At 48.1% G+C, this 27,385-nt stretch overlaps 1 protein-coding gene across 1 annotated transcript in view; it reads left to right on the top strand.

Annotated features, from left to right (window-relative positions):
* The first annotated feature begins 6,301 nt into the window (after positions 1-6,301).
* Positions 6,302-27,385, top strand: part of Abca3 (ATP binding cassette subfamily A member 3) — a 57,253-nt gene continuing 36,169 nt past the window's right edge. The window contains exons 1-6 of the mRNA XM_032911711.1: positions 6,302-6,561; positions 15,688-15,886; positions 19,756-19,865; positions 19,973-20,237; positions 21,164-21,291; positions 22,303-22,468. Of these exons, the coding sequence (XP_032767602.1) occupies positions 19,812-19,865; positions 19,973-20,237; positions 21,164-21,291; positions 22,303-22,468 (613 nt within the window). The 5' untranslated portion in view covers positions 6,302-6,561; positions 15,688-15,886; positions 19,756-19,811. The remainder of the gene's footprint in view (positions 6,562-15,687; positions 15,887-19,755; positions 19,866-19,972; positions 20,238-21,163; positions 21,292-22,302; positions 22,469-27,385) is intronic.

Consider the following 27,385-nt stretch of genomic DNA (forward strand, 5'->3'; position numbering starts at 1 on the left):
ATGCAAGGATAAGAACCACAAAATTCAAGTCAGATCACCCTGACTCTTCCACCACAAACTCTTAACAGCTCTCATCTCTCTCCACGAAAAAGCCTTGCCTTCTGATAGCCTACACAGTTCTACTACAGTTTCTGTCCATGTTACCATCCTTCAGCCATCTCCTTGACTGTTCCTGCCTATGTCGCAGGCCTGTTCCAAAACCCAGTAAACACACAGTGCTGCACGAACTGGATTTCTTTCTGCCAAGTTCCTCTGTGTCTTTACATGATCGTTCTGGACAGCTCTACAATTATTATTATTTTTTTTTGGATATTTATTCAGAAAGTTACTTTCTCAATAAGGTTTTTAATTGACCATCCTAAATAAAACTTCAATCTTTTTTTTTCTTTTTCTTTTTTTCAGAGCTGGGGACCGAACCCAGGGCCTTGCGCTTGCTAGGCAAGCGCTCTACCACTGAGCTAAATCCCCAACCCCAAAACTTCAATCTTTTAAAATGTCCTATATCTGCTTTTCATGTGTACTTTTCTTCTTAGAATATTTAAGCAAAGAAATGTACTTTATTTCAGGACTGGGGAGATGGCTCAAGAAATGGGTAAAACTTTGCTGCACAAAATGCTTGCAGGAACCGAGTTCGGTCCTCGATGTAAAAGTCAGGCATGGCAGCACATGCCTGTCATCCTGTATCTGTCAGCTGAGCCGAGGCAGACAGATGCAATGGAAAATATGAGAATTGGGGCATTTCTCCAATAGACCCTGCATAAGATGCGTGGACTGGTGGGTTGGCTGAGCGTTAAGAGTCCATCCTGCTTTCCAGAGGACCCGAGTTCGGTTCCCAACATCCACATGCAGCAGCTGACAACTGCCCGCAACCACAGCTATAGAAGGTCTGACATGCTCTTCTGCCTCCGCAGGTACTCAAACAAACATGCATGTACATGTGTGCACACACGCGCACACACACACGCACATACACCACACACACCACAGAGGGAGAGGGTGAGACACACACACACCACACACACACACACACACACACCACACACCACACACACACACACACACACACCACACCACACACACACCACAGAGGGAGAGGGTGAGACACACACACACACACACACACACACACACCCCCACACACACCACACACACACACACACACACACACACACACACACACACACACACACCACAGAGGAGAGGTGAGACACACACACACACACACACACACACACACACACACACACACACACACACACACACACACACACCACAGAGGGAGAGGGTGAGACACACACACACCCACACACACACCACAGAGGAGAGGGTGGACACACACACACACACACACACACACACACACACACACACACACACACACACACACACACACACACACACACCACACACACACACACACACACACACCACACACACACACACACACACACCACACACCACACACACACACACACACACACACACACACACACAGAGGAGAGGGTGACACACACACACACACACACACACACACACACACACACACACCACACACACACACACACACACACACACACACACACACACACACACACACACACACACACACACACACACACACACACACACACACACACCACACACACACACACACACCACACACCACACACCACAGAGGGAGAGGGTGAGACACACACACACACCACACACACACACACACACACACCACAGAGGGACAGGGTGAGGAAGAACCAGCCAGATACATAGATAAATAATAAAATATGTATTAAAAAATAAGATATAGTACTTAGGAGATACTACCATAACCAACTATATCTACATTAAAAATAAACAAACAACCCAAAAGCAGGCGGGAGGTGGTGACACAGGCCTGGTCTTTAATCTCAGCACTCAGGAGGCAGAGGCAGGCATATCTCTGGGTTCAAGGCCAGCCTGGTCTACAGAGTAAGTTACAGGACAGCCAGGAATACACGGAGAAACCCTGTCTCAAAAAAGACAAGCAACAAACAAACAAAAAAATCCTTCAAAGCATCATATTGGTTTTGTCTTACTGTAATGAAATATGTGAAAATAAGTATTTATGAAAAAAAAAAAAAAAGGTTTCTAACCTTGTAGGCTGAAAGCCCACGAAGCACCAAGCTCTGGCCGTGGTCCTTGTGGTTTCATCAACGCATGCAGGCTTGTACCGCAATGGTATGAAAACACACGGAACCTGTATCCTAAGGCAGGATGCCAAAGTGTGGCTGTGAACTGAGGTCCCACAAGAACTGTGCAGAGAGAATCTCTTGTGCGCTGTGTGAAAGCATTCCCCTGTCTGTAAAATGCTGGGTAGCCAATGAGCTGAGGCAGGATCAGAAGGTGGGGAAGATCTGGCAGAAAGAGAGAGAGAGAGAGAGAGAGAGAGAGAGAGAGAGAGAGAGAGAGAGAGAGAGAAAGAGAGAAAGAGACAGACAGAGACAGAGAGACAGACAGAGACAGAGACAGGCAAGGGAAGACATACAGGAAGTCATTTGCATGAGGCTGAGGACCTTGTAACCAGTCACTTGGCAAGACTTAGAATAGAATAAAGGAATAGTTGAGTTATGAGCGACTCGGGGGACAGACCCTGGCTTATTGGCCTAGGCATTTATTCATAGATAAGATGTCTCAGAGCCGTTGTTTCGAGGAACAAAGAAGCTGGGTAGAAAACCACAAGATTATGGAGAGACTTAACGACAGAATGTGTTCTCTCTCCCAAGAGTCTCCCAATGACCGGGAAGGATTTATCACAAGGCCTCATCTTTTTTTTTTTTTTTCTTTTTTTCGGAGCTGGGGACCGAACCCAGGGCCTTACGCTTGCTAGGCAAGTGCTCTACCACTGAGCTAAATCCCCAACCCAAGGCCTCATCTTTTAAAGGTACTATCAACTCAAGACACCTTGGGAGAAAAATCACACCATTCAAGCGATAGAATATGTCAAGATGATCACATACCACAACCAAGGGAGATTTATCCTAGGACTTGGAAGGTGGTATAACATGAGAAAATCAACCAACACAATATCAACACACACACAATAGAATAATAACAACAACAAACGTCTTGAATGATTATCTCAAAGGATGTAGGAAAGGTAACTGACAAAATTCAACACTCTTCCCAGTACTCAAAGGCACAGGTAGGAGGATCAGAGGTTCAAGGTAATCAATCCTCCAGTATAGTGAGTTTGAGACCAGCCTGGGCTACGTGAGACCAAAGGGTGCAGGAATGGTACACACACTTAATCCCAGCAATTGGGAGGCAGAGGCAGATGGATCTCTGTGAGTTTGAAGCCAGCCTGGTCAACATAGAGAGTTCCAGGCCAACCAGAGCTACATAGTGAGACTCGTGTCAAAAAAATAAAAGGGAGTGAGGAATGAGACCAGCCTTAGTGACCCATATTCCACAGACAAGAAAGAGAACTGAAAGTCAGGCCAGCCTGGACTGCACAGGGATTTTCAGGCCAGCCTGGACTGCACAGTGATTTTCAGTCCAGCCTAAGTTATATAGTAAGACTGTTTCAAATATATCACATGAAAAAGAAATGAATACATTTTCATTTTTATATATGGGAAATAACACACACACACACACACACACACACACACACACACACTCAAGATCATGATTTTAAAACCAGCCTGAGCTATATAGTTTGACCTCACATAACCCCAGCCTCCTGCCCCCCCAAAAAAAAAAAAAAGAAAAGAATCTACTTTAAAGCAAGATACACTCAGTGGAGAATTTCCCAAGCACAAGAGAGAGATGCAAATGTCATGTGTCAAATTTACATCTTTAGACATCTATAGACAAATCTATATATTTACATAGGTAGAAAATTAGAGAGAGAATTTACTGAACAAATGGCACAGAAAGAGGATAGTAATTATAAAAAAAAAACAAACCTGGTTTTTTGTTTTAAAATTTGAACAAGAATATATTCATATAATACTTGTTAAGTTAAATTTGGGAATATACCAAGTCATTTATCTGAATTACCTCTAAAATTTCTTATCGATTAAAAGCTATGCAAGTTACATTTGAAACAAGATATTTCGTGATTCGCAAAGATATTTCATAATCCGCACAAGCACAGCCTATGGCGATGTTGCTACAGTTTCTGTACTACTTGGCTATTTAATAGGACAAGCCTAAATAATTCCCTGACACAGTCAATGGATGGATACACATTCCATGGGATTGTGTTTAGTTTCAAATGGCAATATCTCCAGTTCTAACAATACATTGTTGAGGATTCTGAATTCTGTTAGATGGGTGTTTTTTTAATACTTGCGTTTCAAGTTTCATCTGTACACCTTCAATACACAACAAAATGAGAATTTAACACAAGACACTGTGAGATTCAGTACACCCAGTCTCATCTTTAATTAAAGGAATTCTAAGTCACCCGGTTCTGTTCTTAGATTTAGTTTTTGCAGAACTAGGATTAGGTTTGCAAGCTCCGGTCAATTTAAGTTGAAAACGGCAAGTACTGTTTTGAAAGAAAAGCGATTAAGATTAACGTGCAGCCAGATCCGCACTCTTTCTGGCTGTAGAAATGGAAAAGGCATTTTGGTTTGGAAGAAAGATGAAGAGAAAGTCTTTAGGACCAAGACTTTCAGAGATGTTTATAGCACAGTAATAACCCAAATCCCCACCTTGCTTTAACTGCCCCCCGCCCCGTGACCCACACCACCCTCCCGCCAACACATATCCCTGCGTGCTTGTTATTGATGTGCATGTGCTGCCATTTAAGTGCCAAGCATGATAATAATCACTTAAACATGCATTTTTCTCATTTCACTTTGAAAAAACAAAAACAAAAACGGTGGTTGGGAGGGAACAGCAAGCTTCAAATTTGCTATTACTACCATTTCAATCTTAGGAACAAGAAATCAAGATTCCGGAAAGTAAAACGACTTGAATACACTAATGAAGGACTCAAGACCCGAAGCCAGGTCTTTGTGACTCCTTTATTCAGCCAACTTGACTAGAGCTGTTTCTGGGCGGTGTTCTAGGACCCCGGGGAGCTGACCATGTGCCAGGCAAGGGCTCTTTCCTCAGGTAGCCCATCTTCTGGGTTAGCCATACTGGACCCTAGAGAGCGAGAGGTTATGACCACATGTAACTGGCATCGATTTGGAAGTCGCGATCCAGCGTTACCTTAAAGCTCAGCCGGTCTGGTCCGCAGCCCGAAAACCGGGTAGGGTTGCGACTCACTCACCGCCCGCACCTAGTCGGTGGCCACGGGCGCTCAGAGACCCGCTGAATCGCCCGCGACGACTGTTGGCCCCGTGACACAGTCACGCTCAACCCGGTGACCGGCTTCTCCCGGGCGGGTCGCGCGGCTGCACAGGCTTCAGGAACCTGTGATTCCACTGTGATTCCCTCCTGCCTGAGTCGAGGATTGTCCGAGGGCACGCGGATGCTCGCACCCTACTGTCTGAAGGAACCACAACCCCCTCCCACCTTTCGGTTGAGAGTGCCTCCATGCCAGTCTACTGCCTGAAGAGATGCCAACGCCCCAGTCTGAAGGGACTCTATCGCTCCCAGTCTCCTGGAGAAAGGGACCCCGACGCCCTGCCTTCTGCCTGAGGGGACCCAGATCCCGGATAGCCCTCTCCCACTCCCGCCGCGACTGTATCCTCCTAGTGGTGCTGCTGGGCTGGATCGTGACTCTCACTTTACTCGCTGCGGGCTGTCGCCCCTGAAAGGTTCCTAGACCTAATCTCTCTAAGGGCTTGGGTTCCTCCTGCAGAGGCGAGAGCAGAAAGTAGCACCTTCTCTTGGTGACAGGAGTGAGATGGGAAGTGGGCCCTGAGGAGAAAGAGGAACTTGAAATAGTAAATCCCGCTGCGAGAGTGAAATTCTTGATTTTACAGTCTCAACTGCTTTGAAACACGTTTGTCCAGAGCTTAGCTACAGGTCAGCGGCCCCGGGGCTCAGAACCCCAGCCAAACGCCTACTGCCTGCTGGACGCCGACAAGGGCGTGCTGCATGATGAGCGGCGGGCGTGCGTGCGGAGAAAACCCGCAGGGGCAGCCCATCACGCACGCTCAAAGCAGCCCCACACCACCCCGCCCAGCCCGCGCGCGCGCCCACGGGAGGTGCGACCTGCGTGGAGTACTGCGCAGACGCAGGATCCGGAATGTTGAATGGGAGGAGGGGTGCGCGCGGGACGTGGAGCGCCCTCTGTCGGAGCTGGGCGACATGTGCCGGGCACTGCGCAGGCGCTGAATCCGGAGCCTAGGCGAGGCCGAGCCGGCCGGGAGCAAACCCGGGGCACCTGCAGGGGCGACCCAGTGCGCACGCGCGATCCGACGCGCCCCCTCCAGGAGCCGGAGCTTCCTGGTGCGTTCTTCCACCCGCGCCTGTGGCAGGCGCCTCCTCTCTGCCCGGCGGCCTCAGCTGCCAGCTTCGGCCGCAGCGGCCCCTGCGAGGCTGGAGCAGAACCGGGAATCTAAGGGAGGGAACCTGGCGAGAGAGCTGCGCCGACCGCCGCCAGCCTGGCGCTGAGGGTCGGTGAGTGTCACTAGGACTTGTCACTCGCGCGCTAGCTCAGGGCTCTGAGATTTCCCGTCCTTGCCCGAGTCTCCACTCTGCCAGCGGGCAGCGCCCCAACCTGGGGCCTCTGAGCCCCTGCCTACCGCCGGGACCTGCTGGCTCCCGGACTGTCCCTTCGTGTTGATGCAGGTGTTGCTGTTGAGGCGTCCTCGGTGCTGGGTGTGTCCCCGCCATAGCGGGTCGCTGAGCGTGCGGGAACTGAACAGACGGCTGGGTCGTGCGGTCTATTGTGCGGGCCCGGCAGGTGGACAGACAGCCGCCGCCCTCAGGCGCTTTGCGGGCTGCGACACAGCAGGCCGGCGGAGTGCTCCCGGCTCAACCAGCCAGTGCTGGTCCTGGTTGGAATTCCTCCCAGTTCTTCGAGCTTCACCATCTTCATTTTCACGAACTTTAGCATGGGGTTCAAGGGGTGATTTGCTAGGGGTTGAAGTTAGCGAAGCCCTCAGTATGTAGGACCGGACTGGGAAGGGGGAACCACCGGTGTAGGCTACGGTTCGGTTCGGCAGCCACTGTGCCCAGGGTCAGGTGTCTTGATGTCGGGTGTTGGGTGCAGATGCTCTGAACGAACTTTGGCCAGGCCCTGGGGGTTAGAACCCGAGCCTGTGTCTAGGGCAGGTGTTCTTGGTGCTTCATGCCTGAGGTTTCCCTGTGTGTGGCCCATTTGAGCCTTGTCTTAAAGGATATCTGTCCCTTTGCCTTCAGGCCTGAATGGTTCTTGTATCATAAATAGGAACTTGGTGTTTGCACATCAGGGGCACGCAATGCTCTCAGAATGAGTGGCTTTGTGGAGACCCAGGCAAGGTTTAAGGAAACGAATCCCACCCTTGTCTCCTAAGCAGCCTTAATTTCGTTCACAAAGTTTTGTTGTTGCCGTTAGTAAGCTTGAAAAGACCGAAACCATTTTAGAAAGCTTACCTCATGGGAAGTGAGAGAGGGGGGTGGGGAGAGGAAAAATTGGTTAAAAAAAACCCAAACAAACAAAATAAACGGGTGCCATGGGAGTCCCCCTCACTCACATTGGTTTGAATTGAGCCCTTGCAGACAGATAACATCCTCCTTTTAGGTGGCATCCCACCATGCCGACAGAACAGCATGACACAGAGCTGGAGTTCTTTTTAACAAGCCACTAACTTTTCATGTTATATTGAACAGGCTGTCACAGAGAAACTATTTTGACTTAGTGTGCACTGGGAAGACCTTAGTTTGGCCTTTATGGAGTTTATGGTTTCTCCTTCCGCCCTGCTTCTGGAGATTGGCAGGAGATTCCTTTGCTATATTGAGTCTGTCTAGAGCTACATTCTAGAACTCTTAGGCATGTCCGTCATTCTCCTGATGGGCAAGGCTCCAAGCAGGATTCTGAGTCGATAGATGGTCCCTGCTCTTAGAGGCCTTAGAATGGCACTGATTTACTCACAAGAAAGTGGCTTAAAACAGAAACAGGCCTGGTAGAATGGGCCAGCGAGTAAAGGTGCCTTAACCATCAGACCTGACAGGTCAAGTTAGATCCTGGTGACTCACGTGATAGGAGAGAGCCAGCTCCTGTAAGTTGTCCTTGACCTCCATAGAGACACCATGGCATAAGCCTGCCCCCTCCACAGCGCAAATAAATATATAATGTGTTCGTTTTTATTAAAGGATGAGCTAAGTGGTACAGGACACAGAATAGATGCCACAGGCGTCTTAAGGAGCAGGAGATCTGAACTGAGACTGCACGTTAGAATTGCCCAGAGAAATGTTCCTGTGCCCAGACCAGGGCCCACAATCTCCATGGGTAGGCCTCAGACATCAGTTTCTATCTGAAATCACCCCTAGAAGGCTCTACTTTGCAGTTAAATGAACTCCTGCTTATCAGAGACAGCATTACAGAGGGCCTAGCACTGACATGGGCAAGGCTAGGGCCTCGTCGGTAGTGCAATATGTTAGATGATACTCTCGGCTGATTGAAGTGCTGAGGCCCACAGTCTGTGGAGAGAAAGGCCTGTGGGCCCATTCCTGTGTCAGTGCCATTCGCCTGGAACAGCACAAGGCCTGGAGGCAGCAGCAGGTCAGTGGTCACCTTTGCAGAAGCCGTAATGAGCTCCTTGTTGCTTAACTTGTTACAGAACATCCATGGTTACCTCTCTGGGGACTCCTCTGATTCATTACCTCATTTCCCAGGCCTGGCAAGGCAGAAAGGCTGTCTGTCCAGGGAATGGGACCGAGGCTGTGGCATGGGAATCAGGCAGGAGAGCAAGCGACAGCATACATTTTGTGGAATTCTTTTCACAGAGCCTGTTTTGGGGCCCTTCTTTGGCCTAAAATATATCTTGGCTATTCTTACCAAGAGCTTCCAATTCTAAGGAGACCCACTGCTTTCAGCCCTGGATAAAGCAGGCAAGGATAAGCGTATGTTCCAGAAACTACGGTTCTCTACCTGGGCCTGCAGAACGAATCACCCTGTTTCAGCCCTGGCTTCCTCGGGCTCTAGAGCAGCTCTGGTTTGCAGGCTGTGATCACCTGATCCACTTAAGGGCCACTGTGTAAACAAGTCATCCTCAGACTTTTTCTTGTGCACTGCTGTGTAGAAAAGAGTTTGTGAGTGTCCACCACACCCCCCGTGTGTGTGTGTGTGTGTGTGTGTGTGTCTGTGTCTGTGTCTGTGTCTGTGTGTAGTCTGATAATGAATCCTGACAAGTGAATCTAGAAACCTAGATGAATATGGACCTTTTAAGAGACACGAGGTGGGGCCAGGTGGTGGTGACCCAGGCCTTCGGTCGCAGCCCTCAGGAGGTAGAGCAGGTGGATCTCTGAATTTGAGGCCAGCCTGGATTGCAGATCGAGTTCCAGGAAACCCTACCTAGTTCTACCCAGAGAAACCCTGTCTAAAACAACAAACAAACAAAGAGATGAGAGGTAAAGTCAACATGATTAAAATCTTCCAACATTATTGATAGAAGGAAGAATTATGGCGTAAACACGCCTCGTAAACCGAAAGCCTCTCGGTCAGGCTCACATCGCTGATGTGAAGCCTAAGTCCTAGCATTTGAAACCTGCTTCTAAGTCTGTGTGTTTCAGAAACCAATTGTCGTTGGATGCACAGGTAAACAGGACACGCCTACGTGGGCGCAGATCTGTGCTTCTGGGTCTGGGCTCATTCACCTGACATGCAAACGCTCTAGGCGGATTGGGGCTGGCTTGTGTTTGCAGGTAAAAGGAAATGCGCAAATTCTGGACATAGATCTGCATATGTGACACCTGTGTAGCATCCAAGGCAGTGTGATATAATTATTAACTATCTTGTGCTTATCAGCTTTTTAAAATTAACTTTACACCAAACCAAAGTTTCCCCTCTCTCTTCTCCCAGTCCTTTCCCTCGCCTACCTGACGACCCCCTGCCCCCACCATCCACTCCTCCCTTTCTCTTCAGAACAGGGGAAGCCATCTTTGGATATCAATCAGTCTTGGCATATCAAGTTGTGGTAAGGTGTGTCTTCTCCTACTGAGACTAGACAAGAAAGACCAGTTAGGGGAAAGGGATCTAAAGGCAGGCAACAGAGTCAGAGACAACCCCTGCTCCTGCTGTTAGGGGTCCCACATGAAGGCAAAGCTACACAACTATAACATGTTTGGAGGGCCTGGGTCAGTCCCATGCAGGCTCTCTGTGGGCTCCTGTGCGCTCAGGTTAGTTGATTCTGTGGCTCTTCTCGCCTCTGTGCCTATCAGCTTCCTGTTGTAAAGACTTGAGGCAGTTTTTATCTCGTCGTTTAAAAGGTCTCAGCCCACGATCTCCTGTCAGGGCCAAGCTAGGGTTTCTGCCTTTAATGTACGAGCCTTTAGGGGACACTGAGAGCCTAACTGTCGCTCATCTATGTTCAGACATTCGTGTTCACTGGTATTCTGGTTTTGGCACGGGTTCTTTGAAAGTTGGAATTCTCAGGCCTCATCACCTTTTCCTGGAAGGGGCAGGTTTGGGGATGGGGGGTTGATGAGGGAGAGGGTTTTTTTCAAGGAGGGTATGTCCCTAGCTTTGTATTTGTGTGGATGTATGTGGTGTGTATAGGTATGTGGGTGCACAGGGGTGTAGTTGGGGTGTGTGTGTAATGTGTGTGTAGTGTGTATGTAGTGTGTGTGGTGTGGGGGTGTGGTTGGGGTGTGTGTATGTAGTGTGTGAGGAGGTGTAGCTTGGGGTGTGGTTGGTGTGTATAGATGTGTAGTGGTAGAGCTATGGGGGTGTGGTTGGGGGGTATGTGTGTAGTGTGTGTAGGTGTGTGATATATGGTGTGTGTGTGTGTGTGTGGTTGGTGGTGTGTAAGTATGTGGTGTGTGTAGGTGTGTTTGTAGGGTATGCGTGTATATGGTGCGGGGCTGTAGTTGAGGTGTGTATGTAGTGTGTGTGTGTGTGTGTGTGTGTGTGTGTGTGGTATGTGTAGTGTGGGTGTGGTTGGGGTGTGTGTGTGTGTGTGGTGTGTGTAGTGTATGTGTGGTTGGGGTGTGTGTGTGGTTGGTGTGTGTAGGTGTGTGGTAGTAGGGCTGTGGAGGTATGGTTGGTGTGTGTGTATAGTGTGTGTAGGTGTGTGGCGTATGTGTGGTCATTGTGTATGTGTGTGTGTATAGGTGTGTGATGTGTGGGTGTGGTCAGTGTGTTTGTGTAGTGTGTGTGTGTGTGGTTGGTGTGTATAGGTGTGTAGTGGTAGAGCTATGGGGGTGTGGTTGGGGTATGTGTGTGTAGTGTGTGTAGGTGTGTGATATATGGTGTGTGTGTGTGTGTGTGTGTGTGTGTGTGTGTGTGTGTGTGCGCATGATGGGAATGCAGCATGGGGGAGCAGAGGTCAGCCATGGTGTCTCTTCTATTGCTCTTGGTTTTTTGAGATAGGACCTTTGACTGGACCTGTAGCTCATTAATTTGGCTGTCTCTGTACCCCTGTCCCGCACTGGCCCCCACTCTAGCACTGGGATTACAGACATGCTCTCATGCTAGCGTTTTGCATGTGTGCTAGGGATCTGAACTGAGGTCCTTCCATGTCTGTAACAGGCAGTTTACCCAGTAACATCTCCTCAGTCTCAATATGTTTATACCTCTTTAAAATTTTTATTTTTACTCTACACATATAAATGTTTGTCTGTCTGTATGTATGTATGTATGTATGTGCACTATGTATAGACCTGGTACCCATGGAAGCCAGAAACTGGCATCAGACCGCCTAGAACCAGTGTTATAGAACATTGTGAGCTGCTACCTGGGTGCTGGGAACCAAACCTGGTCCTTTGCAAGAGCAGTCATTGTTCCTAAATGCTTTCTTTCTTTCTTTTTTTTTTTTTTTTTTTTTTTTTTTTTTTTTTTTTTTTTGAGCTGGGGACCGAACTCAGGGTCTTGCGGTTGCTAGGCAAGTGCTCTACCACTGAGCCAAATCCCCAACCCCCTAAATGCTGATCATCTCTCTGGCCCCTATTTTTTAAAGGATATTTTACACATTGTTTTCACACAGTTATTTGTTAGTTTAATTTTTTAAAGGTCTCTAGGTTTGGAAATTTCATGAAAGAAATCCACACACACACACACACCCCTCTCTCTCTTTTTTTCTTTTTCTTTTTTTCGGAGCTGGGGACCGAACCCAGGGCCTTGTGCTTGCTAGGCAAGCGCTCTACCACTGAGCTAAATCCCCAACCCCTCACCCCCTCTCTTTTAAATGGCCCAGTAAGTTCTGAGCTAGCCTGTGAACTCTGTGTCACAAAAGGTGTTTGTCATCACTTCCCAGGTAACTGGGAAGTTTGTCAAGCTTTGGTCAGTCTCTTGTGAGACATTTTATTATGTTTCTCCAGTGTGCATATGCGCCTGGGTAGGGAAATCAAAGGACAATTTCTGAGAGTCAGTTCTTTCCATCCACCACAGGTTCCTAGGGTTTGAGCAGCTCCCCAGGGTTGGCAGCAAGCGCCTTTACATCCTGGGCTGTCTTACCTGCCCTGTCTCTTTTTAAAAACCCCGTCCATGATACTTTTTTAAAAAAGGTATCTTGAAACATGGAGACCTCATGCCCGAGATGCTTAAGAAAACTCCTGAGAGCTGCCCTACCCATGCTGCGACTCTTCTCAGGATGTCCCAGCCACCGCCTCATGACCAGAAAACCAGAGTCCACCCATGTGTTAAATGCAGCTTTCTCCTTATTTTTCGAGAATACAAGAAAATTGCTCACTGTTCCTCCACTGTGATGTACTGTCTTGTTCGTTCTGCTCGGAAACAACGGGTAAGGCTCACAGAAGGGCCATACCCTAACAACGTACCTTTTAGTCTCTCTTTTATTTGATTATATGTATTTCATCTGCAGAATCCATTGCATTTGACATTTTCCAGTGTTTAAATAGCCTCAGGAAAAAAAAGGTCATGAACAAAGTCAGAAGTAGAAGTAAGCCGAATAGGCTTTAGCAGATAGAGTGTGTCCTTTAACTCTTCCTTGGGGCCTTACGTCTGCTAGGCACAACGGCACATGATTTACTGCCAGCACTTCTAAGGTAGAGGCGTATGGATCTATCCTGGATATTAAGGCTATCCTGGTGTGCATAGCAAGTTCTAGGGCAGATTGGTTACATACTAGACAGACCCTGTCATCGTTGTCGTCATCATCATTGTCGTCATCATCATCATCATCAACCTCAGGGTCTGCCTTCATCTCTGTCTCATTGTTTGCTACTGTCAGGATCATGTCCGTGCTCAGGGTAACAGAGTGTTTCTCACAAACGTCCCTTCATGTCTCCAAGATCCTACTGGGACCCCTTGGTAATAGAGCAACTTGAGCACCGTGGTCAGCCAGCCCTCTGCCCGTCTTACTTGCTGTCCTGAATACATACAGCTAATTCCTGTCTGCTCCAGGATTTTATTTGGAAGCATTATGACATGTGGCCTTGTTGGAGTGTGTGTGACCTTGTCGGAGGAAGTGTGTCACTGGGGGTGGGCTTTGAGGATTAAGAAGTTCAAGGGAGGCCTAGGGGCTTACTCTCCTGTTGATCCAAATGTAGAACTCTTGTCTCCTTCGCCAGCACCGTGTCTGCCTGTGTGTCACCATGCTTCCCCCATGATGATACTAGACTAAACCTGAGTCTGTAAGCCAGCCCCAGTTAAATACTTTCCTTTGTAAGAGTTACCGTGGCCACAGTGTCTCTGGGAAGCGATGGAAACCTTTACTGAACTGTCCAACAGTTAGAAGAGAGCCGGGCATTTCTGGACTGCAAACGCCTTGGCTTGAGAGCATTGTCGTGTCCATTGGTAAAGCCTTACTTACCGTGTTACATCCGTCACAGTAAGCATTTGGCAAATGTTCACTGAACGAATAAATGCTTGGTTTTGTGTGTCCTAAAAAGCCACAGATTCTGTCAGCAAATATTAATTAAGTACGTTCAGTGCATGCACACAGACCTTTGGTCCTGGCTGGATGCTGGGAATTCTCCAGATTGACAATCAGATGCTTTCCTAAGAGCATCTTAAGTAGGGCAAAGCAGTTCCTCATGCTGAAAGAAGGGCACTGAGAGTGGCCAGCCCCACCCACTAGGACACCTCTGTGTCACATCCCTAGGTGAATCACCATGGCCATCAGTCTCTCTGCATCCTCAGCAGGCCAACTCCTGGCTTTATTAGGTTCCTTTCTTCTCAGGGCCTGTGACTTTACAGAGAGAAATGCACCAGTGCTGGGCACAAACACATGGCCTGACACCGACTCCCTGTCCACTTTACTCACTGGCTCTGAAGGCCCCTCACTACCCTCAACACCAAGCACCATGCCTGCAAACATTCATATGGCACCAAGAAATCAGATGACAGGGCTCAGGGAAGCTGCCATGGTGGGCAAGTGGTAGAGTTCTTGCCTGGTGTACGTGGGGCCCTGGCTTCAATCCAGACACCGATTGGGGTTCTGCCAGCTCACTGCTGAGCAGATAGATGTACCACAGTGCTCATGGGCGGCACAACCCTAGTCCCAAAGCCATATACCTATTTGATTGCCCACTTCAAATACAAACATTGAAATACTCATTGCCTTGTGCAATGTTTGATATTTTAACTGGGAGCAAACAGGCCTTCCCTTTCTGATTGTTTCGTCAGGAGCAAACTGAGCCCTCTTCAGTTGGCCATCCTCAGAGGAGTCCTACAAGGGGTGGAGGGCTAAAGTGACCCAGTGAGTCTTGGCGCTTGCTCTTGTTCCGTCCCCGGGGTCAGCCTCAGATCTCAGCCACTGCCACTTCTGAGGACTCTATGTGCCACTGAATGTCAAGTGCGTTAAGGAGCTCTGACTTCCTTCCCCTGTACACACTGGCTTTCGAAACCAGGAAGTGTTCCAGATTTTGTAATTCTAGGATCTCTTCCTTTAAATGCCTTTGCTCAAACAGAACATGCACAAGTGCAAATATGCCTTCACCGAGACTTCAGATAAGGCTTAACGAGAACAAAGCAGTAAGCAGAGCGTTGGGGGGAAGTAGGAGCAAATTAAAGCAGTAAAGAGGTGACGGGGCTGACTCTAAGGTCACAATCCAGAGTGACACATAAAAACATTCGAAGGATGTTCACCATGTCTAGAATATGAAAGATATATATATATAAATATATAAAATGAATATATAAATATATAATGTATATATTTATAAATATATAATGTGTGTGTGTGTGTGTGTGTGTGTGTGTGTGTGTGTGTGTGTCCTATATATAAAAGGTAGAGGCTAAGACGGGCTGAGGGTCAAGCGTTGACACAGCTTACGTGCAGTTTGGTCTTGGCCAGTACTTTCTTTCGGTCTCCGTCTGTCAAGGATGATAATCCTAGGGACCGGAGCCACATTAGGAAGCTGTGAGCTCACAGCGCCAGGCACCACTGTAAATACACATCCTGTAGCTCTGCACCTCGCCACCGTCAGAGCTGTCCTGTTTTAGTGGTACCCTATTCTGAGTGTCGCTGGGGGCCTCGAACCTTTCGAATGTCAGACAAGTGCTCCACCCTCTGATCTACACTCCCTAGTCCCTAAGAAACAAACCCAGAACTCATGTGGCTCTCTTAGTTTCTAATTTAGTAAAAGGGTGTTTTGTGGTTATTTTTCAAATTACGCTGAAGTACCCTTCATCTACCAAAGGTGCCCGCGCGTCATGCCTGTAAGCCCCAGGTCCCTCCAGATGTCCCTGGAGATCTCGGAGCTCCTGCTCCCTAAGGCTGCTGTTTCTGCCCAGGGGCCCACTGACTCCACCCCGGGTTCGTCTGAGTAGAACTGCAGCTCCAGGCCGCCCGCCTGCAGCCTTGCAGGGACGCCTCCAGCAACCTTTCCTGGAACTAAGGTCAGTCTCTGGTGCTGCCTCTGCCGTCTGCCTGGCAGGTGGCGAACTGCATGTCCTTCGCCGCTCAGGCCTCAGAAGGAATGGGAATAAGCAAGAGGGTGTTTATATTCTCAGACGAGAGCCAAAAAAGGGAACTGTCTACTTCTTAAACCAGAATATTTCTATTTCCTTTTTAAGACAGGGTCTCACGTAGCTCAGGTTGGCCTTGAACTAACTGAGTAGTGGAGGAGGGTGACCTTGAGCTCTCCATCACCCTGCCTGCTAGGTGCTACGCTTATAGGCATTTGCCACCGTGCCCCATTTATACAGTGCATTTGATTGGGCCCAGAGTGCCCTGCTTCCCAGGCAAACACTCTACCAACTGAACCACATCCTGGGCCCCAAAGCCTTTTGAACTATGACCTTTTAATATCCCTTTCCCGGTGGAGGGAGAAAGTTCATCTTAGATGAGCGACCGGTCAGCACTGGCTTTAACCAGAGCCTCCCGATCCCCCTTTTCAGCCGAACTGTTTGTGGAAAGCTCTCATAAACACACATGTGGGATAAGGACACGGCACAGTGGGCAAAGGCACTGTGTTAAACCTGACGACCTGAGTTTGACCTCTGGGACCCACACAGAACTGACCCCCTCAATTGTCTTCTGACCTACACCTACAAACAATACACACGAAGAATAAATAACTAAAAAGTCACAGCATTAGAAGATAAGCACCGGTCTTACCAAGACACTAAACCATTGCTCTTTATCAGTCTTCTAGAATTGTCTTTAAGACTCTGACCGACAGGAGGTTTAAGGCTGTTGTGTGGGTTTTGGGGGTTGGGGTTTTTTGTGGTCTTTGTTGGTTTTGTTTTTGTTGTTTTTTTTCCAGACAAGGTCTCAGTATGTACCCCTGGCTGGCCTGAAGTTCACGGTGATCCACCTGACTCTGTCTCCACCTCTCAAGTGCTGAAAAGAAAGGCCTCACTGCTCCTGGCCTGGTGCAGTTTCTGCATTTGTTTTGTTTGGATTTTTGGTTGTTTGGTTGGGTTGTGGTTTTTTTGTTTGTTTGGTTTTGGGTTTTTTTTTGTTTTGTTTTGTTTTTTCTTTCTTGGGGTTTTTTGTTGTTGGTGGTGGTGGTGGTTTTTTTGGTGTTTTTGAGGCAGGGTTCTCTGTGTAGCCCTGGCTGTCCTGGCACTCACTCTGTAGAGCCGACTGGCCTCAATCTCAGGGATCCACCTGCCTCTGCTTCCCAAGTGCTGGGATCAAACGTACGCGTTACCACGCCTGACTTTGGTGGAGCTTTAAAATATGCTGATCGATGCATTTGTTGTTGTAGGCAGAACCCCCAAGTCATACATGCTACAGTCAGACTGCTCCCTGCAGCCCTTGAGATGGCTTGCTAAGTTGCCGATCAGTAACACATTGTATTGCTGTCCCTCCCCACCCACCCACCTACCCACCCACCTCCACCCTCCCGATTTCAGGCATGTCATTAAAAGCCATGTTTTAAAAGTAGAAATGGCAGGAGGCTGATACCACAAGTTTGAGCCCAACCTTGCAAGACCGTATCAAAACAATCCATATTTTAAAACTCACGTGCGAAATTTCTTTACAGCTTATGTTTTTAAAAGGCAAGATGTTTAGTCCTGTTTAATGTCTGTTTCAAAAGGACAAGATGTTAGTTTTTTTTAAAGCGTTTTTAGATTTTTCTCTTTTTTAAAAACTGCAGTGTGTATCTGCGTGAGGGCGTGTGCCCTTGAGTGCAGGTGCCCACAGAGGCCCAGGTATTGGATCCCCTGGACCTAGAGTTCCAGGCAGTGATAAGCGGCCTGCTGTGGATGTTGGGAATGGAACTCGTCCCTCTCCAAAGGCAGTGTGGAGCCTTAACCTCCGTGCTATCACCGCAGCTGTAAAAGCATTCTTTATAGAGATTATTTTTAGCTGTAAAAGTAAAAACAGAAAAAAAAATTATTTTTTTTTTGGTTTTCATTTTTGTTTTTTTAAGACAGGGTTTCTCTGTGATGACTTTGCTATTTTGAAACTCGTTCTTATAGATCAGGTTGGCCTCAGACTGATAAGAGATCCACCTGCCTCTGCCTCTGCCTCCAGAGCTCTAGGATTAGGTACCACCACTGCCTGGCTAGGGGTTGGTTCTTCACGCCAGGGGAAGTCTCCAGCTACTCACGTTAGAAGTACGTTAGCTTTTACACATTAATAAGTGAATGTGAGTTACCTGTGTGCCCTGTTTTGCCTTCATCTGACTAAGAGTTGTTGTCTGGTTAGTATTGACCATGAACAATCTCTGACTGACTGATCTTAAACTGTCTGCTGTGAGTCAGGCTGGCTTTTCCCCACTTGGAGAAGCTAAGCTGGGAAGTGCTTTCTCTGCTTGCAGCTCTCAGGAGCCCCGGTGTTTCCTTCCCTCTCCCGTCTTCACACCTGGACTTCCATCCCTTCAGTGTGACAAATGGGGCCCTCCTGACTGGGTGTGGCCAGTTTACTCAGACCACCTACTTCTCCAGCAGGTCAGCAGCTCAGTGTGTCTGCTTCCTCTACTTGAAATGCAGTAAAGCCCAAAGTCTAAATAGGAAAACATAAATTTCGTTTTTGGTTTCGCTTGTGATTGATAAACTCTTAGCTGATTTTCCCTCCAGTTGTGGGGGCCAGAATTAAATGTTTGCATTTATCTGTAATATAGGAGAGATACTTTCAGGATGCATTTTCTTAGGCCAGATGTAATGGCACGTGCCTATAATTCTGTCAGAGGCAGAGACAGAGGATCACTATGGGGGCAAAGTAGCCTGAGCTACCTAGTGAGTTTCAGGCCAGCCTGGGCTACATGCCAAGACCCTTTCTCAATAAGGGTGGCGTGAGGGAGAGAGGGGCTGGTCATGTGTAGTGAGGATTTGGGTTCCAGTATTTGTAATATCCAGAGGAGAACTTGGCTCGTAGATTCAAAAGAGGAAGACTGATTGTTTTCCTTGTACAACTCCCTGACCCGCTGGGCTCCCGAGTCAGCAAGGCCACTGAAAGCCGCAGTCCTTGATCTCTGCTTCTCTCTCCCTCCACGTAGGTCCCCTCAAGTCTTAAAAACCACCTGTAGCCAAGACACGAAGCTGAGTTTTCTTGGTTTTAGTTGGTTAATTTAGTGCATGTGTACACATGCATGCACACACACACACACACACATGACCACACACAAGGATAATTTTTAGTTCTCTTTTACCTTTACCTATGTCCCAGGGATCAAACTGGTTGCCAGACTTGGCTGCAAGCACTTTTCCCTGCTGAGCCTCTCTCTAGCCTTGAGTTTTCTTTTTCTGGTTCTATACTGCTTCAGAGTAAAGCCAGTCAAGGCTGGGGCTTCTGTAAGTCAGAATTTTTTGCTATTTAATGGGATGTGCATCATAACGAAAGCATCCGAATAGTGTTGGTCAAATAATAAATACCACAGGAGCAGTGGAGAGCACAAACAAAGCATGTCGCTGGGTGGGTTGGGAAGCTCAGTGGGTAAAGGCATTGCCTCCAAGCCTGATGACCAGAGCTGGATCCTCCAGACCCATGGTGGGAAGGAGAGAACAAGCCCCTGCAGGACAGGTTTGTCCTCTGACCTCCACAGGTACGCCATGGCACTTGTAAGTGCACACATGCATGCACACAAGAATAGATAAAGAAAATGTAATGAAGCGTTTGAGGAACAAAACAGCAGTTGCCCTGGAGTGTGTGCGCTCTCTCTAGACATCTAGAATGGTGTGTTTGGGGCATTAGGAAGGCTTGCTTTCCTCGAAGGGCGTGTTCAGGTGTAAGCGAGGAAGGCGAGAGAACGTGGAGGGAAAGGGCTTGTAGCGATTCCCCCAGGTAATCATGGTCTGTTTCCATGGTGCTCCAGTTGTCCATCTTTAAGTCTTGATCTCTGGTTGGTGCTGGCACCGTGCCTGCAGGAAGATGGTGGAGCTGCGGCAGCTCAGGCTCCTACTCTGGAAGAACTATACTCTGAAGGTGAGTGCAGGCCCACAGGAGGGTGGCCCTTGTCCAGCCGATCCCCAGGGAAAGCCCTAAAGGACAGAGTGCTGTGGCTGTCACCAGCTTGGCCATTTCTCTTGTAGAAACGGAAGGTCCTAGTGACAGTCTTGGAGCTCTTCCTGCCCCTGCTGTTTTCTGGGATCCTGATTTGGCTTCGCTTGAAGATCCAGTCGGAGAATGTGCCCAATGCCACTGTTTACCCAGACCAGCGCATCCAGGAGCTGCCCCTGTTTTTCTCATTCCCTCCACCTGGGGGGAGCTGGGAGCTCGCCTATGTCCCTTCCCACAGCGATGCTGCCAGGACCATCACGGAGGCCGTGAGAAGGGAATTCATGATCAAGATGAGAGGTGAGACCAGGGACTGAGGAGATTCCTGCGGTTGGTGAGGTGTGACAGGATTGCCTCCAGGTTGCAGGGAGAGCCAATGAAGAAGCGTGTGGCAGTGTGGGGCATATCAGGCTCCACAGCCTCATCTTGTGAGAACAGAGACAGGCAGGCAGACTCAGTCAGGAGAGCGGTTTATTCTGAGAGCAGAGCACAGTTTAAGTACATAGTACAGCTGACCTTCCTGGGAGAGGGTTTCAGGGGCAGCCCTGATATCACTGAGCCCTGTGGAGGGAACGGCCCAGGTAATACATGCTAGCCTTCTCTACATCTTTACTCTCCCTTTCCCCTCTTCCTGTGGGCATGTACTTCTTATAACTTGTTTTATCCAACAAGTGATTACAGCAAAGCCCTGGATGTAAAAGGAGGCCAGAAGTCACTTGAGCAACTCCAATTTTCAAAGCTTGGTGGCACACACCCTTAATCCTAGTACTTGGGAGGCAGAGACAGATGGATCTCTGTGAGTTGGAGGCCAACCTGGTCTACGGAATGAGTTCCAGGTTAGCCAGGGCTATATAGAAAGACCCTGTCTAACAGTAATAATAAAATAAAAAATGAATTGTGCCATGGTCAGGTGTGAGAGAATCAGGGGGGCAGCGGTGAACAGGAAGAGCGCTACAGCCACCTTAGCCTGCAGCCCCTGCCCTGCCTTGTGACAGTTTTCTGTGACGTGGCCCTGCTGCAGGCCTACTATGCCACCCTGATCCACACTGCAGCAGGAAGATTAGCCTAAGTCTCTGCCAAGACAAAAGCCACTATTTCTGAGGGTTTCCAGAGCTCTTGCCGGTGTTGTCAGAGTGCTGCCTTTCATCTGAAGTGCTCTGACACTCCCTGGCTTCTCCAGGGGCAGGGATGGTTGGGCAATGTGTGTTCTGGTGCTTGGTCCACAGTGCACGGCTTTTCCTCTGAGAAGGACTTCGAGGACTACATTCGCTATGACAACCACTCCTCCAACGTGCTAGCAGCTGTGGTATTTGAGCACACCTTCAACCACAGCAAGGACCCCCTGCCATTGGCGGTGAGACTTTGACCTCCCTCCACACACACTGTGCTGAGCTTCAGTATCCTCTCACAGCCTACCACCAGCAACTACAGATGCTTTTCCTTAACCCCCACCTGCCCCACAGTGAAGACTAAACTGTCCCTCGGTGCCGGCATGATATTCAGTCCCTACTGAGGGAGCGTGGTGGTGTTAACCTATCAGTCCAGAGCAGTTTTAAAAGTCTACCCACCCTTGGGCAATCACTTCAGGTCCCTTTCCTTTGGGGGTTTTACAGAAGGTCTCTTTAGATAGAGTCACCTAGGGAGGGAAGAAAGTAGCAGCTGTTTGGACTTACGTATGTCTTTAAAAACATAAACACAGGAAGCTCTTTGCTTTCTGGACGGTAAAACTAAGCAACTGTCCCACATGTGGTGGCAGCCTTCCATTGATCCTGCCTATGTGGCATTGAAAATAGGATATTGCTAGGCATGGTGGTGCAGTCCTTTATTCCCATCACTTGGGAGACAAAGGCAGATGGATCTCTGTGTTTAGGCCATCCTGGTCTACCTAGCAAGTTCTAGACCAGACGAAGATAGGCAGTCAGACCCTGTCCCAAAAAAAAAAAAAAAAAAAAAAGTATGTTGTTAGATAACAAAAGAGAAATGGCTACATATGTCCCAAAAGTACCCCTGTGTGTCCCCCTGTCCGTGCTGGGAAGAATGACTCCATCCGGGGCTAGGGAGGTCTCAGCAGTTAAGAGCATTAGCTGCTCTTCCAAAGGACCCAGCACCCACATGGCAGCTCACAAGTGTCTGCAGTTCCAGTTCCAGAGGACCCAACACCCTCAATGCACATAAAAAAATAAATCATAAGAAAAAAGTGTGACTCCCTCTGATGTTTTGAGGCAACTGGGGTAATTTCCGGATGGGGCATGGTGAGTTCCCGGTGACAACCCCGCCTAGTGAGGAAATGCCTTCATGGTACTCCAGCCTCAACTCTGCAGGCTGGGTCCTTTAGAGCCGTGGGCTGTCAACTCTGTTTCCACAGGTGAGATACCACCTACGCTTCAGTTACACGCGAAGAAATTACATGTGGACCCAAACAGGAAATCTTTTCCTCAAAGAGACTGAAGGCTGGCACACCGCTTCTCTTTTCCCGCTTTTCCCAAGCCCAGGACCAAGGGAACCTTCATCACCTGATGGCGGTGAACCGGGTAAGAAACACAAAATGAACTGAGCTGAGCAGGAAAGGTATGGGCAGAGCAAGGCCTTACACCAGTCAGTAGACCTGTGTCAGGAGAAGCTGCGGCTGTCATACCAGCTGCTGCTGGCTGACCATGCTGGGACGTAGTTCCCCAGTCTGTCCTGTTTCTTGAAAGCAGCAGCAAAGTATCTGTTAAGCCAGGCACAGTGGTCCACGCCTTGAATCTCAGTACACAGGAGGCAGAGACAGGCAGATTTCTATGCCTTAGAGAGCAGCTTGTCTTATATAGCGAGTTCCAGGACAGCTAAGAGATCCTATCTCCAAAAAGAAAATCTGGGGCTGGAGAGATGGCTCGGGGGTAGAGAGCACTGGCTGCTGCTCTTCCAGAGGACTGGGGTGATTCCCAGCATGCACATGGTGTCTGAAACTGTCTGTAGCTGCAGTCCAGGGGAATCAGTGTCCTCTGGCTTCTACAGACACTAAGCAAGAACGCCTGTGGTACACAGACATACAGGCAGGCAAAACACCGAGACATAGAAAATAATTTTAAGGTAAAATAAAGTAGGTCTTAGAGGAAAAGACTGAGAGATTTCAGTATGGACAAACTCACAATTTGTTCCCAAAAGAAAAACCCCCATCACTGAAACATTTGCAGCAGCTGACAAAGGGAAAATGTCATAAGCCAGGAATAGTGGGCCAAACCTGTGCCAAGACTTGCCCAGATTGTTTAGAAGTTCGTGAAAGCCTGCATGGGTTAGTGGGAAGGTTATCAACACTGGCATGTGGCAGGCCATGTCCAACCCCACTTTTGTCCCAAACTCACTAACCACATCCTGGTAAGTATATGACCCTCCCTCAGTCCCCCCCAGGGATGATGAGATGGCTCAGGGTAAGGGCATGGACCCATGTTTGATTCCCAGCACCCACATAGCAGCTGACAGTTCTGTGTAATCCCTGTTCCAGTTGACCAGGCATGTACATGGTACACAGCCTAATATGCTGCAAAACACCTATTCACGTAAAACATTTTTAAAAATTATTTAGTTTTTAAAAAAGAATATCTTTGCTGGTGATATACACTTTTAAATTCCAGCTAGGCCCCCTAGGGCAACACCGAGAAATCTCCCCTTGAAAAACCAAAAAAAAAAAAAAAAAAAAGAAAGAAAAAGAAAAGAAAGAAAGGTCCACCAGAGTCTGACAGAACAAGAGAATATTTTCCATGATTTAACTTATGGTCACAAACATTTCCCCAATGGAAACCTAGTGGATTACGGAATGATAACTTCATGCCTGAGACTGTGTCTTAGTCAGGGTTACTGTTCCTGCACAAACATCACGACCAAGAACCAAGTTGGGGAGGAAAGGGTTTACTCAGCTTACACTTCCACATTGCTGTTCATCACCAAAAGAAGTCAGGACTGGAACTCAAGCAGGTCAGGAAGCAGGAGCTGATGCAGAGGCCATGGAGGGATGTTACTTACTGGCTTGCTTCCCCTGGCTTGCTCAGCTTGCTCTCTTATAGAACCCAGGACCACCAGCCCAGGGATGGCACCACCCATGGTGGGCTGGGTCCTCCCCCCTTTATCACTAGTTGAGAAAATACCTTACAGCTGGGTCTCATGGAGGCCTCCCTCAAGGGAGGCTCCTTTCTCTGTGATAACTTCAGCTTGTGTCAAGTTGACACACAAAACCAGCCAGTACAATTGACCCTTTGTCAACTTGACACACAAACACATCACTATTAAGCCTCAACCCTTACTTTCTTATTTATCCCCAAGATCTAAATAACTTTAAGAGTCCCACAGTCTTTACAAATTCTTACGTATTAAAATTTCTAGCCCTTTAAAATGTCCAATCTCTTTTAAAATTCAAAGTCTCTTAACTGTGGGATCCACTAAAATACTTTCTTCCATCAAGAGGGAAAAATATCAGGGCACAGTCTCAATCAAAAGCCAAATAAAACTAACTGTCCTATTGCTGGGATCCATTCGCAGTCTTCTGGGCTTCTCCAAGGACTTGGGTCACTCCTCCAGCTCTGTCCTTTGTAGCACACAACTGGTCTTCTAGGCTCCACCTGCCTGTACTCCGCTGCTGCTCTTCTTGGTGATCATCCCATGGTACTGGCATCTCCAATACCCTGGGGTCTTTCACTGCAACTGGGCTTCACCAATACCCTCTCACAGGCTCTCTTCATGGTTCCAAGCCTCAACTCCTTTGTATGACCCCTTCAGTCCTGGGCCATCAATTGCAACAGAGGCTGCACCTTCACCAATGGCCTTCCATGGCCTCTCACAGAGCCCAGCCTGAGCTGCTCTTCATGACCTCTTCATGCCTTCAAAACCAGTACCACTGGGTGACCAAGTCCAGCCACAGCACGAGGTACAACCTTGGCTTTCTCTGGATCACAGCCTCTTTGTGCTCTCAGAAAACACTTCCCAGAAGATTTCACCTCATTGATGCTGGCCTCTTAATCACCACTCATTTCTTAGCTCCAGCTGACCAGCATCAATAGCCCCAGTAATGCAAAGGTTTCGCTTTAGTAGCTCTGGTATCTTGTTAACCACCGCTGCTTCTTCAGCCCCAGCTAACCAAAACCACAGAATTGTCACAATCAAAACAGCAATGACCCTGATAAAAGTCTGTAATCTTCCCTCTGAATTTTCACAAGTCAGGCCTCTATCTTCTACACTGTTCTCAACATTATCTTCCAAGCTCCTACAGAACATCCCACAGAGCTCTCAACACCTAATGATTCTTCTAGCCCAAAGTTCCAAAGTCCTTCCACAGTCCTCCCCAAAACATGGTCAGGCTGTCACAGGAAAACCCCACTATGCTGGTACCAATTTGTCTTAGTTAGGGTTTCTATCCCTGCACAGACATCATGACCAAGAAGCAAGTTGGGGAGGAAAGGGTTTATTTAGCTTACACTTCCCATGTTGCTGTTCATCACTAAAGGAAGTCAGGACTGGAACTTAAGCAGGTCAGGAAGCAGGAGCTAATGCAGAGGCCATGGAGGGATGTTACTTACTGGCTTGCTTCCCCTGGCTTGCTCAGCTTGCTTTCTTATAGAACCCAAGACCAACAGCCCAGGGATGGCACCACCCACAGTGGGCTGGGTCCTCCCCACTTGATCACTAGTTGAGAAAATGCCTTACAGCTGGGTCTCATGGTGGAGGCATTTCCTTAAGGGAGGCTCCTTTCTCTGTGATAACTCCAGCTTGTGTCAAGTTGACACACAAAACCAGCCAGTACAGACCAGTTTTCAACCTCCCTAGTGCTTTGACCATTTAATACAGTTCCTCATGTTGCACTAACCCCCAACCATTGTTTTGTTGCTAACTTCATAACTTTTACTACCATTAGGAACCGTAATACAAATATCTGATATGTAAGATATCTGATATGCAACCCCCAAAGAGGCTTCAACCTACAGGTTGAGAGCCACTGCCTTAGACTTATCAAGTTGCTACCATTATAAGGATGGAAACCACTAAGCCGCAGGCTGTCTTCTGCGGAAACTATGTGGACAAGTAGCAGGCAGTCATTTGCAGAGAAAACAGTCATGAGAAGGCATGACTTAGAAGACAAAGTTTCTGGGGTCCCATTCTCAGCTGAGCCCCTCACCAGCCCTGTGCTTCCCTGGGCTGTTTGTCTGGGACAGACATCTCTGTCTATCCAGTGAGGCTAGCATTCACTCCTGTGAAGTGCCAGTGGGAATTCTTGCTCCGCCAGCACTGGCCTCAGCACACAAAGTGGTATTATGGTCATAAAACCAGAGTGAGACAGAATAATGTCAGCACTCGGTAACTTATGCAGGAGTGCGACTAGGATTTTGCTATTCTCTAGGCTGGAACCCAGGTGAGCAGACAGTTTTGTATCTCAGGATATTTGTATCTAACCACTTGGGCCAGTAACCTTGTCCCTACTTTGTCCTGAGGCTGAGAGCTTGAGATCTCAGGCTGCCTTTTATCTTCTAATCCCAAACCGGCTTCTTCACTGGGTTTCTCTCTCTAAGCCTTGTATGCCTTAGGGCACTGTGCTTGCTGCTGTTTCTGCCCTTTCCCTTTGAGCTTTTCATTTCACACCCTTTGGGGAGTCTAGAGGAGCCAGCTAAGGTAGGTCAAATTATGATCCCTAAGTTGATGCCATCCCAGTCATTCAGAACCATGGCCTGTTTGAAGCAGAAGGAAATTAAGTCTGGTAGTCGCCTGATTCAAGATAGGGACATTTTCAGTTACCCTCCAGAAGCCAGTGTAAATGCAGGATCCTTAAAAGTAAACACAAGCAGCCAGGTGGTGGTGCCACTCAGAAGTCAGAGGCAAGTAGATCTCTGTGAGTGTGAGGTCAACCTGGTCTACAGAGCTAGTTCCAGGACAGCAGGGTTACACAGAGACCTTGTCTTGAAAAACAAACGTGAATGTAGACAGAGGCTGCAAAAGAAAGTGTGAGGCAAACTTGAGGAACCACCGTGTTGGTTTTCAAAGTAAAGGAAGGGACCATGTGCCAAGAAACGTAGCTATCACTACAAACTGGAAGAGGGAAGGATCACATTTTCCCTGACCCCTACGAGAGAACACAGTCCAGTAGACACTAATTCACACTCAGTTAACCCTGTGTCAGATTCCCAACCACCTGAGCTTCTAAAACAACAAAGCAAATCAAAACTTGTTTCAAAATGCCTCTGATGCCACTTGGGCAAAGGTCTCAGCCTCTATCTCCTCTCTGCCACCTTCTACCTTGAGTCACAATTTGGCACCAGAGCCATTAGCTTCTTTTTCTTGACTCTTAAACTGCTGGGATAGCCCTCAAGACCTCTCAACAAACAAGGCCTTCTACCTTCTTCGTTATCCTTGTGTTGTGATCCAGGAGTCGCCTCACAAACCACACGGACACCAATCTCAGTCAGACAGGGATGGTTTACTGAGCC

The sequence above is a fragment of the Rattus rattus genome, chromosome 9, assembly GCF_011064425.1.
Source record: "Rattus rattus isolate New Zealand chromosome 9, Rrattus_CSIRO_v1, whole genome shotgun sequence".
Taxonomy (NCBI): Eukaryota; Metazoa; Chordata; class Mammalia; order Rodentia; family Muridae; genus Rattus; species Rattus rattus.